The sequence below is a fragment of the Aethalodelphis obliquidens genome, unplaced genomic scaffold (genome assembly GCF_003676395.1).
Source record: "Aethalodelphis obliquidens isolate GAN/ISIS:26980383/991018 unplaced genomic scaffold, ASM367639v1 scaffold48, whole genome shotgun sequence".
NCBI lineage: Eukaryota > Metazoa > Chordata > Mammalia > Artiodactyla > Delphinidae > Aethalodelphis > Aethalodelphis obliquidens.
Window position 1 is genome coordinate 12,171,605 of NW_020837992.1, and position 13,410 is coordinate 12,185,014.

The 13,410-nt window shown below is 34.1% G+C and overlaps 1 protein-coding gene across 4 annotated transcripts in view; it reads right to left on the minus strand.

The window, feature by feature from the left end:
- Nucleotides 1-484: 484 nt before the first annotated feature.
- ODR4 (odr-4 GPCR localization factor homolog) overlaps nucleotides 485-13,410 on the minus strand; it is a 38,627-nt gene continuing 25,701 nt past the window's right edge. For 3 of the 4 annotated variants that reach the window (XM_027083002.1, XM_027082999.1, XM_027082998.1), the window contains 3 exons: nucleotides 11,379-11,564; nucleotides 2,004-2,114; nucleotides 485-794 (listed from right to left, as the gene is read on the minus strand). In XM_027083002.1, the coding sequence (XP_026938803.1) occupies nucleotides 727-794; nucleotides 2,004-2,114; nucleotides 11,379-11,564 (365 nt within the window). In that variant the 3' untranslated portion in view covers nucleotides 485-726. Of the gene's footprint in view, nucleotides 795-2,003; nucleotides 2,141-11,378; nucleotides 11,565-13,410 lie in introns of those variants that run through there. The other variant, XM_027083000.1, reaches the window with a different exon arrangement.

The window sequence follows — 13,410 nt, forward strand, 5'->3', positions numbered from 1 at the left end:
CATTGTCAGGAAGAAAAAATAGAGGTGTATTTCTTGGAGATTTCCCCTACTTTCTTTGAGCCTATTAATGTATTCAAAAGGAGACTGTATTCAGGATCTAGCTGTTTTGCAGTACCTAATATATTACTTGAAGCAAAAGTCTTATTTAATATATTAGGTTATGATATACTAACCAGAGAAAACTCATGATTTATGACAATCCTTGCTGATTCAAGAGGTCTGGAGAGGTTTCCTACCCCTCAAATGGAACTCAATCAGTATTTTGGAAATCAGTATAGAAAGGTCCTAAACTATGAACTTATCCAATAAGTTTTTGCCCCACTTTGCAGAAATTTCTATTGTTCTATTACTAATATATTCAGTCAACCCTGACTATTCAAATTCCCAATGTCCTGATCAATATGTGGTTCAGGTCAACAGGACTAAAATCTATGAAAATAAACCATGATTTTGAACATTTTAAAAAATAGATAATAACGATTTGTTACGTGCAACTTCCATCTAGATTCATAACTTTATTCTTGGAAGCCTGAGCCACCTATAATATAAGCAGGGCTAAACAAGGCAGCTGGTGATTTCATTTTAGTCAGAAACACACCTAATAGGCATTATGGCAGCAGATCTGACTGCTATTGTCTTAGACGCAGATGGATTGTTTGCATCATTATTATTCATAATTGTTGGTCAGTGTTCGCTGGATGATCAGGAAGCTCTTTGTGCCTCACCCTAATCACTGAAGTAATGAAAGGAGATACCCGCAGCAAGGGCTGCAACTGCAAATGCTGCAATCACACCTAAAAGTAAAACAAACACAAAACAAATGGAAATGGAATGAGCAAAAGAAAGGCTTAAGTGATCCTAGGCTTTGAAATGTCGGTAACTGATGGGCCTAAACAACAAGAACAACATACACACACAAATACATATACTTACACACACACATATACAGGCATGAAAAGCCAGCAAAGTCTTAGAGGAAAATATAGCAATAGGTTGAAAATTATATTTTACAAAGTTGGACTGGTAATCATATACTTCACCACCTTCATTAACACCTTAAAATAAAAAATTATCTTTCTTATACATGAGTGCACTCACACACATCTAAGAGACAAACTAATACATACTTAAAAAGGCTTCTATAAATATTTATATTGACATTTCAGCTGTCTCATGCTACTTAGCTTAAACCAAAAAGACATCTCCAATGGGCAGGAGTCCTCAGTAATTACCATGCGAAGTCATTTATATAGCTATTGAAAACTACAGAAACTAAAATCTAAGAATTATTAAGCTTGGGTTGGTAACGTTTAATTTTTTTTCCTGAGTATTTTAAGTTAAAAAACAACAACAAAAAGAAAACTGACCAGAGTAGTCCAGACACACACACACACACACACACACACACTTAGGTACAAAGAATTTAGGTAATTAACTTAACTTATGAGTAACTGACATGAAAAATAACCAAAGTTTCTGGCTTCTCTCAGTCAGTCAAAAATCTTAATGCTTATAAAGCATTTCTCAAATTGGCATTCAACTAAACAACAGTCTACATGTTCTTTGATCAATAAGTCTGAAAAATGTTAAAGTGACTGCCACACTTCTTGGAGCCTTTAAAATACTAAAATACATTAGAATTTCCAGACTTGAATTTGACTTTTTTCATAGAGCACCTATCAAAATCTTCCACAATAGCAATCCTGGGAACACCAGCTTGGAAAACACTGGCCCTACTATACTAATTGATTCCCAAAACTCAACATGTGTTTCTTCTAAAAACACCAAAACATTTAATAGGAAGTGTCATCTTTTAGGGCACTTGAGACAATGCTTTATTTATAAATCTTTCTATCTCTCAGGGCGTACCGCTTTCTATAATACTCAATAAATACTAGCTTAATCTAGCTCTTTTAAGAAATGAAATGAAAATAATTTTAAAGTAACAAGAAAACTCAAATCCAAAATGCCATCTTTTCAATGTTATAGAAGAAATATAATACCTATGTTTTGCTGAATTTTCAACACTATTGTAGTTTTAATTGGCTGTTTTGGTGGTTCATCATCTGTGTTGTCCAATGAAGCTTCAGTATTCATAGAGGAACTTACACAGGCTGCAAGAGGATAATAAAAATAAATCCTAAATAAAATAAGAATAATTACTGCTTAAAAATGAGTTTTAAAGAACATTATAAAAAACACACAGTGAATTCCACTTTCCTTCAACTTGACTTTTTTTTTTTTCAACTTGACTTTTTAAACTTGCTCTTTATCAAATGCAGGCGAATTAAATTTCATGGACTATATATCAAACTGATGTACTTTTTAAAATTCTTTATGGGGACTTCCCTGGTAGCGCAGTGGTTAAGAATCCACCTGACAATGCAGAGGACATGGGTTCGAGCCCCGGGCCAGGAAGATCCCACATGCCGCACAGCAACTAGCCCTGTGTGCCACAACTACTGAGCCTGCACTCTAGAGCCCGCGAGCCACAACTACTGAGCCCACGTGCCACAACTACTGAGGCACGCACAGCTAGAGCCTGTGCTCTGCAACAAGAGAAGCCACCGTAATGAGAAGCCTGCGCACCACAACGAAGAGTAGCCCCCACTCTCCACAACTAGAGAAAGCCTGCGCCCAGCAACGAAGACCAAATGTAGCCAAAAATAAATAAAATTTTAAAAAAAGAAAAGAACGATTCAATTCAATGACCTCAGCTTCTATCTTAAAAAAAAATACTTTATGTACTTTTATAACTGATCAAAACCAAGGAGCCACAGAGCCAGTTCTGAATGACTCCCACAAATTATAATCTGATTACTATATGGTAGTGGAGATAAATGATACCAAAAATCAAACTAGATAGGAAAGGGTAAATTTTGCTCTTAATTGGGATTAATTTATAATATTCTTATTGATGGTTTTGGCAATTAATAATTTTAAGTAATCAGTAATAATAAAAGTAGGGATCAGCAAACTGTAGCCATGGGCCAAAGTGCAGCCCATGGGCCAGACCTTACATGCTCTGCAAAGCCTAAAATATTTACTATTTAGCCCTATACAGAAAAAGTTTGCTGACTCTTGATCTAACCTGAATTACATAAGCAAACTGGGACCATAAGTTTGACCTTAAAACAATTCAATGTTAAGCAAAGTAAGTACATTATCTCATTTATAGTTGGAAAATAAAACCTGGGACATTAAGTGCGTATTTGAGGGTCATAGGCAACAGAATGAGGATTCAAATACAAGTTCTCTTTCTACTTCATTATGGTGACAATAATTTGCATAGGTTAGCCAAGCTGAATTTATTTAACACTGACTAAAAGTGTCTGAACTGAAAACATCCTTAGGGATCACACAGACCAATGGTTTTCTTTTTTTAAACTAGTGCTAGAAAATCTGACAGAAAATCCCAGTATGTAAAACAGATGAAAGCAGAATTACTCTGGTTGAAGCAGGGATGAAGGACTCCTGGAGTCATACTCCCTCCTTCCCCTAAGAGGTGACAGCAGAGTGCTGTTCTATAGAACTCAAGGGAACTATGTTTGAAAACAACTGCAGTTGATACTTAAACAACATGGGTTTGAACTGCATTGATCCACTTACTCATACGCAAATTTTTTTCCACTAAATACATACTATATGATCCATGGTTGGTTGAATCCATGGATGGGGAACTGCCCATACGGATAGCCAACTGAAGCTGTATGTGGATTTTCAACTGCGTGAGGGTCAGTGCCCCTAACCCCCATGTTGTTCAAGGGTTAACTGAACTTCATGTTGATCCCTTTATTTACAAAGAAGAGAAGAGAACCCCAGAGTGACACAGTAAATACTACTGTTTAAATTCAAAGTAAAATAGCTTATTGCTTGGATTTAAAATATCTTTTATAGACATCTTTGTAGACCAACATACTGGCACATGCAGATGTGCTCACAAGGATGACACATAACTTACTGAAATAATTAACTGTGGTACCGAAATGGATGAAAAAAAATTTGCCTGCGTCTCATCAATTTCCCATGAAGTTTGCCATTTTGAGAAATAATCCTTAGTAGTCACCTCATTAGAATCAAGGTAAAACTGTTCTTTTTTTCCCTCTTTGAGCATATGACTAAAGTACTTTAAAAACAAACACAAAACGTTCTTCTCTTTTGTTCTACTCCCATATCAAACTAGTCACAAAGGCCAACAAATTCTCATGAACTGTCTCCAGAATTATTCAGTCTTCCATATTTATACAGCATCCAGTTTTCTCGGGGGCTGTAACACTTTACTTCTAGAATACATTAGCCCACCAGCTTAAAATTTCCCCTAACTTCATCCATATGTCTAAAAGTTGAATGGAGAGTACAATTTTATTCATTTTAAAAACATACACTCACACACACACAGAACTTCGGCTTTTTCTTTTAGCAAATATCACTGCTAAAGAGCTTTTTCTTTGGGCCACTAAAATCCTTATCTCAGATAAAAACAAAAATAATGGATGAAACATGAATTATACCTATTTGCTACAGGAAATTTTTTACTTTTTTACTTGAGTACCTATAGATAAAGAGCACAAAAATGGTTTTATTTGTCATGTCATATTACTCACACATTTAATACTAATTTGTTATTTGTGAAGAAGAGCATGCTCTAAGAGGTCAAGTCCTCTGTATAAACAATTTACTTCTATTAAAAAAAGACATTCCATTGCTCTGCTATTTCCATTTTAAAATCTGTCATTCAGGGGGCTTCCCTGGTGGCGCAGTGGTTGAGAGTCTGCCTGCCAATGCAGGGGACACGGGTTCGAGCCCTGGTCTGGGAGGATCCCACATGCCGCGGAGCAACTGGGCCCGTGAGCCACAACTGCTGAGCCCGCGCGTCTGGAGCCTGTGCTCCGCAACGAGAGGCCCCGACAGTGAGAGGCCTGCGCATTGCGATGAAGAGTGGCCCCTGCTCGCCGCAACTAGAGAAAGCCCTCGCACAGAAACGAAGACCAAACACAGCCATAAATAAATAAATAAATAAATAAATAAATAAAATCTGTCATTCAGAATCATATTGATTTGATACAAAGCTGAGACAATTTTACTGAAGCAGAGTGTTTTTCAAGGATGAATAAATCCTTACCATAACAATTTGTTTGTCTGTTTTTGGGGCGGCCATGAAGAACTTAATTCAAACCTCAGATACTGTCATTTTTACCAATACCTTAACGTCCTCTGAACTTTAAATGCAAAGGACATGTGATTCAATAGGAAATTAGATCTTAACCATTCCTTAAAACCAGGTAATTTTAACTGCAGACAAATCTCAAATTATTCATGTAAGAAAGCAACCTTTCTTAAGCAACTGTCAACAAAGGAGAAGACAAGGGCCATGATGAATGCATGTTAAATTGTATATATATTCAATTTCATTCCAAGCTGCTGATAGGTAGGACTATTTAGAAGCTTAAAATGAAATGCTAGCACTTGAACTCCTTAGTTAGGTGTCATCTTCCAGATCCCTAAATCCTAAGTTAATGAGGTTTCACTAGTCAGTGATTTAGCCATTAAAATACATCTTCAGCATTACTTTTTTTCCTTTATAATTAAATTATCAATGTTTAACCAAGCAATGAAAATTAATTTCACCTCTGATATCAAGACAGAATTGGCAAAGATGGGTTTCACCAGATTTTAAATGTGTGTCTCCAAATTTGCTGAAACTGTGGATAAAGTACATCTGAATTATTAAGTTAATATCTACCAGGAGATGACTAATACATTTAAGAAATTTTAAAGCCACAGTTATCCCTCACCTTAAGTGAGTCATTTTGACAAACAAATTGTTCTTCATTCCTTAAATCATTTTAAAGTATGTTATTTTAAAATACTTACTTGGCAAAATACGTATTTTAAACATAGCAACTACATTACAGAACAGAAATAATTAAATAATCAAGCAAATAGTAACATCAAATACTTGGAAAATAAAGCTTGATACTTATAACAAGTTTAACAATCCTAAATGTACAGTAATTGATTTCAAGTTTGAATTTGAACATTTGAACTCCACTTTTCATTGTTTATTTTACCTGGAAACCCTAATTTCAAATAATTAGGAAAATCTATGCACACTATATAGCATTATTCTTATACTTTAATGTTTTTCATTATAATTCAGAAGGTCCATTATTTAAAAGTTTTATAATAATTCTAGTAAATATCACCTTACATTTATATATCTCTTTCTGTTTAGAAAGTATTTTCTCTAACATTTTTACTAAATTCTAGTACCAACACCAAAACAATTTGGGGTTCAGAGAGGACTTGTTCAAGGTTACACAGCTGTAAGTGGAAGACCTGGACTCAGCTAAAACATCTTGGTAAAATTATGCATCTAATATTTTTGAATAAATTAATAAATGAAAGAATAAATGAAAAAGTGAACATAATTCTAAACCAACTGAATGTATATGTAAAAGCACTTAATTTTTCTATTAAAATGTTTATGCTTTTACCCTATCCCATAATTTGGAATGTGTTATTTTGCTACTAAATAACTATATCATTCCTTCTAATTCAATAAATACTTGATGAAGCAAAAATAATATAATTCTAGACAAGTCCTATTCTTGGCCACAATAAATCTGATGCCAATGTTCAATTCCTAAACAGCTTAGAGTTACTTTTACTGTATTCATCCTTGAAAATGAACTCAAATGTTACCTGGGGCTTCCCTGGTGGCGCAGTGGTTGGGAGTCCGCCTGTCAATGCAGGGGACACGGGTTCGAGCCCTGGTCTGGTAGGATCCCACATGCCGCGGAGCAACTAAGCCCGTGTGCCACGGCTACTGAGCCTGCGCTCTGGAGCCTGCGTGCCACAACTACTGAAGCCTGTGCGCCTAGAGCCCGTGCTCCGCAACAAGAGAAGCCACCGCCATGAGAAGCCCGCGCACCACGACGAAGAGTAGCCCCGCTCGCTGCAACCAGAGAAAGCCAGTGCGCAGCAACGAAGACCCAATGCAGCCAAAAATAAATAAATAAATTTATAAAAAAAAAAAAATGTTATCTCTGCTCTGAATCACTTACAGGGATAATGCCTGTGCTAAATATTCTGATAATTCTCTGTTCATTCCTGTATTATTGAACTAACCTCTAGTTAAAGTGAAATGTAATAGTAATAATAAAGAAAAAATGGAAAGAATTTACTAAAATTTGAAAATACTAATGTCAAATCTTTCTTACTATAGATTACAGGTTATTGCTAACCTACCATCAAAATATTTTTTCTGAATGAATTATTAGCCAAATCACTAGAGACCCTAAAATTATGATCATTAATCTTGATGTTCTTGAGTTCTTAGTTACTCTTTGGACCTTACTACATGCCCTGCAATGATTAATAATGCATACAATTCTATCTTCCAAGTCAGATTATAGGCTTCTTGAGGAAAGGAATCTGGCCATTGATTTGTCATCTATAACACTACCTTGAACAGAGCAAATGCTTAATAAACATCTAACAAATAGACATACTAAATGCTATAAACAAGAATTAATATTTACAGGGCAACAATTAGTGTTACATGTTGTCATATGTTTTTAATGTTCTATATCCCTTAAAACGTTCTGAACTATTGAGCCATAGAGCTATGACCATTATATCCTCTTAAAATCTTCATCATGTTCAGTGTAGTGCACTACACAAACCTTAAAAACCTTATATCTTGCTTGGCATAAGCTTACAATTTTCCAAGCATAAAATAAGTATTAAAAAAAGCTGTGCTATAGTTTCCTAAAAATGACCAATTCAGTATATGTCAGTCAGTTAGGAACAAATATTTATGAATACCTATCATGTTTTAGGCATGGAACTCAGATAGAGAAATAAATACTCTCGAGAAACTTGCAGTCTAATATGAAAAATTAATATTAAACATGCAACTGATGAGTTCAATAATTACAAGAATGGAAACTAATGCAAAAAAGCAGCAAAAAACTATGATTAAGTATAATGGAGGCACCTACCTAGTCTGAGCACATAAAATTATCTACCCAGGTTAAAAAAAAATTCCATTTAGCTCCTTGAAGACAGAGTCAGTATCTTATTGAATTTTGGTTCCCAAACCCTAGGACTGACAAAATCAATAATTTGTTCAGTCAACAAATATTTACTGAGTACCTACAATGTGTTAAGGCTAGGTTCTTAGGAAAGTGCTAGAAATGACAGCAGTGAGCAAGAAAGGAAAAGTCCCTTTCCTTGTGAACCTTATGGAAAAATCAATAAATGTTTGCTGAAATGCAATACAAAATTGTTTCATATGGGTTTTAATTTATTAGGTTTTAGTTTTATTTGGGGGAGGTTGTCAAGCAAGGCTGCCATAGTTGCCTCCTTAAGAATGTATTACAGTGGTGAAAGCTACTTGGATTTTTATTTTAATCTGTTTTAGCAATTTAAACAATGGATATTAATCTGTTATTGAGATTAATAACTATTTTTAAAGTATTACTTATAAAGTATTGAATAAAATACAAACTAGTCTATAAATGCTTATGTTTAAAATATGACACAAAATTAAACAAGATAAAAATATTTCAGACAGATGGTAGTCTTAAAAAAATCTAAATGAAATCTCTCTCTTCCTATTCTTTTATATCTGATTTTTAAAGTAAGTTGTGAATGGGGCAAGTTTTGCATACAGTGCTTCCCTTAGTCATACTTAATTCAGCAATGTAATATGCACTAAAAGTGTGACAAATAATTCAAAAGAATATGAAAACTACATATGATAACAGATCCAAGCTTCTAGCCAACAAGTGAGAAATTACACTGACATAAGATGAAATTAAATGAGGATGATGTAACATCATTTATTTAAGTTAAAAAAATTGTTTTAAATGATGGAATTAAGAGGGCTAGGCTAAAATAAGTACCTAGATCATGGAAAGTAATAACCCTATAGTCTGTCCTGGTTAAGTGTCACAGAAAGGCAGTAAAACAAAACTGTCGGAAAAAAAGCAGATTCTAAAACCAAACTGCCTACGTTTAAATTCCAGCTCCACCATTTATTAGCTATGTAACCCTGAAAAAATTACTTGACCTTTCTGAGCCTCAATTCTTTATTGGGAAAACTGAGCTAACAATAGTATAATAATCATTATAGGGTTCTTATAAGGACTAAATGATTTAGCATCTGTAAGGCTCTTAAAACGGTGCCCGGCACATAGCAGGTTCTATAAAAACAATAGCTAATATTATTGGAGTATTAGGTTCAATTCAGGGTAACGTATCTCAGGAAAGGCAAGCCAGACTATACTGATATTTTAAAAAGCAGTTTTTAATCCTTCTTAGGTCACCAAGCCTTTGAAAGCTATAGATCTTTCCCCCAGGAAAACATTATACAATTATGTTCAAGCGGTTTAGGGATCTCCTGATAGCCAACTATGACCCCAAAATTTTGGACACCACAGGTTAAAAATGTCTAATCTAAAGAAAGGTAAATAAGGTGGTAAGGAAAAATGAGGTCTAGAAACTGTAATAATGAGAACAGTTAAAGGTATATGGGAGTATTTGGCTTTGAAATATTTAGAACATGACAACTGCCCTCAATCTAAACTTAAAGCAAGGCCTCAATAAAGAAGCAGTACAGTTGACACTTGAACAACATGGGTTTGAAATGCACAGGTCTACTTATACTTGGATTTTTTTCAATAAATACATACTACAGTACTACACAATCCACAGTTGGCTGAATCTGTGGATGCAGAACTGCAGATATGGAGGGCCAACTGCAAAATTATACATGAATTTTCGACCACATGGAAGTCAGTACCCCTAGCTCCTGTACTGTTCAAGTGTCAACTGTACTCATGTTTAATTGCTCCAGATTACCGAAAAAGTAGAGGTTTCAGGAAGGCAGACTGGAATTCAGAATAAGGAAGAAAAAAGTCTAAATACCCATAGATTTCAGTATTATATGAAAGAGGATGAACCAGGTCAACTCTAATGATCCCACGTAAAACTAATTCAAGTTATCAACAACAGAGTTGGTCAAGAACTACTGTTAGTCACTAGTGACAGAAGTAAACAAAAGCAAACAAAAATCTCTGCCCTCATGACTCTAAGATTAGTTGGAAGAAACAGCATAGTCGCTAATCTGGAAAAACATATTTCACAAAGTAGCAAACATTTCTACCAGTCTACTCCAAAATCTATCACTTAGAGAATATTCTATAGCTATACCTTTAAAAATATTAGTTTTCAGGGGACTGAAACATAGCTGCAGCTTTAACATCTTTTACTGAGCAATTTAGAGGGTTTTTTTTTTTTCCCTTTAAAACAAACTTACTATTCCACATGATTAATATGAACTTGGAGCTGTTGAAAAAACAAGCCTGGTGATCTCCAACTAACCTGAGGCTTTACTGACAGATTTGAAATTCACCAACCAAATACTTACTTGATTCACCATAGAAACAACAGGACTCAATCACTCTACTCTTGTGGGGAATGGGAATTAGTTAAGCAATAGAAGAATAACTAAGAAATCAGAATTAGAAAAAGCACTTAAAAATGGTTATATTCAAATTTCATAAACATTTATATTCAGAAGTAACCTAAAGACTTTCTACTATGATATCAGAAATTTCAAGACTGATAAATGTCTAGATACTCAAGTATTTATGGATACTTGCAAATAACTACTTTTACCACATATTTTTAAAATGTTTCAGGAAGACTGTCAAACATTTATTTATAGACACGTTTTCATATCCTACTCTCACTAGAAACAAAAACAAAGCAAAGCAAAGCAAAACAAAAAAAAACCTTTTAAAATGTAAGATGAAATATGAAAGTAATGGTTAGGGGAAGAATATGTGTACACAATTACATAGTATGGCAAATCTATGCTCTGTAAAAATAATCTTGATCTAATTTTTGGAACTGCCCATTTTAGCTTAGTATCTCAATTATATGAAGGGGACAGGAAAATAACAGCAAATCGTATGGAGATGTTTAATAAAGTGTTTAAAAAAACTTCTGTAACCTGATGCTTAACCAAATAATTAAAATAACAGATTTTGAGAAAACTTCTCTTATAATAAAAGAAATCCCTTAAAGCTATATATTTCTACCTGTTTAAGACTGAACTTGTTTTATGAAGATCTACTTGCTAGGCTTGGAAAAATCTAAAGTATCTTAAATTTTGGTACAATTTTCCAGAAAAACACTGCATGTTTATAAACTGTGTAGAAAAACAGACACATTTTTAAATGCCTCAAAAGTATCAAAGAGAACTAGCTTTAAGAAAATCTAAAGACATGATACTTAAACTAGATGTCCCATAGGTAACCTCAGCTATAGTCTACTCTGGTTCTTAAATAACCTCATATAATTACCTGTGTTTATTTCCTCTGCAATTTCCAAATCTTCTATTTGAATCATATGATCTAACATCTCTATAAAATGGTCTCTAATTTCTTCAGCTGACTCATCACCAAATTTATAATCACATAACATTACAGTGGATCCCGGAATGGGGACAAAAACTCGGTGAGGGAGGATGTGGAACTCTTTTTCAGAATCTAAAAGGAGAAGAAACAGTATCAGTATTTAGACAGGTCTGTCACTGGTATCAGTGATAAATATTGTGTAAGTACATGAAAGCATATGCCAAAATAAATAAAACCTTAAAAGGTCTTTTCATTTTCTAATTGATCTCGCACAAAATTGCTTACTGAATTCTTTAACTCAATACCTAAGGCCTCTGCAAGGGACATAAATGATACTCCCATGAAATATAAACTCACCACTGCCTTCAATGTGAAGACATTGTTGATTATACATTCTTATATTATCCACTGTCCTATGAAGGAATACCTAGGAGATAATTTTGTCTCAGAAGTTGTTTTTCTTTGTTTTAACCTTACAAGTACTGAATTTTCTAAACAATTTTTCCCTTTTTCATGCAAGCTTATAGAGCCAAATTAGTGGCTCACCTACATCAAGTGTATAGGTTGTGATAGCATTCATTTCTGTACTAATCTCACCACTGACTTCATCTTACATGATGTAGCCCCCTAATCAAGCATGTGTAGGACATTAAGATACACATTTTCTGTACTAATCTCACCACCAAATCCATCTTGCTTTCTTTTTCATTTTCCCTTTGCCTCGTTCTCATTATTAATACCTACTTTACCTTCTTCACTTGTAATGCCTTTTTGTAAATAGCCTTAAATCATTTTTAGAAAAAATAATCTGGACCTAAGTAAACAATGAATATTTCATTCTTCTTTCAACACACACATTTCGCTCAATTTCTAACATAAACACATAATTATTGTTTGGCTCAAAACCATAACTCTGATGAAGTATCAAAAAAGATAGAGATTTTGTGTAAAGAATGACTTTTTTCAGCAATGGATATGATTTAAAAAGCTGCCAATGTACAGACCAAGTAGAAAACCAGGGCTCACTTTAACAGTAACCTACCTTTCCTCATCAAGAAGCAAGTGGTAGCTTTATATAACTGCAAACAGATGACAATGAAGAATGCCTTAAGTGTCATAGGAAATGCCATGACTTAAATATGTGTTCCTGCCAGATTCTGCTTAATATATTGTTTTCAAATGAGAACTGGGAGAATTTTACTCTTTGACCAGACTGCCTCCTAGCTGTAAAATTATATTACTGCAATTTGTCTTACAGCATGTAAACTGTCCACACATTGATATTAGGAATATAGTATTTTATTTGGGGCCATAGTTTCTTAAAACAGGTTAAGTTCAAAACTTTCAAAGGTGGCCTAAGTGTAATTGGCATGCAAAATTTTAAAACAATTTCAAACTGCATTAATTCTAGGTTTGCCTGAAAAAGAGACAAATATGCTTGCTTATAAAATCAAATGTTAAAGAATTGGTTGCAATGAACTTGTATTACTCATTAAAAAAAAAAGCGCTTACAATTTTCAAGTTAAAGTTAAATTAAACATTTACTATCTAAATAAGACCAAGTTTTCTAGCTGGTCTGAGGTTTAAAATGGGAGAGGACAGCTTTAAAAAAAAACATACATCTTAAAAAGTACTCAAAAAAAGAATCCTTTAGGTGTATTCCCATAGCAGAGTATTTTGTTCAAAATTATTTAAATAAGTTCAAAACAGAGAAAAAAATTTAAAGTTAAGCCAATATGATAAGAATTGAGATTTTGCTGGTTAAGTATAGAATCCTAACTCATACTGGAATATTACAGAAAATTTTGTAGAATAGGCAATATCTGAGCTGACTCTTAAAAGATAAACAGACATTTGCATGAAGGGATGAGAAGCGCGATCCAGAGAGTGGAACCATGACTACAGGCAAAGAGGAATATAAATGTTCTGAGAGGACAGGCAGTATGGATGGATGTGGATGTAGGGATGGAAGAAGGTA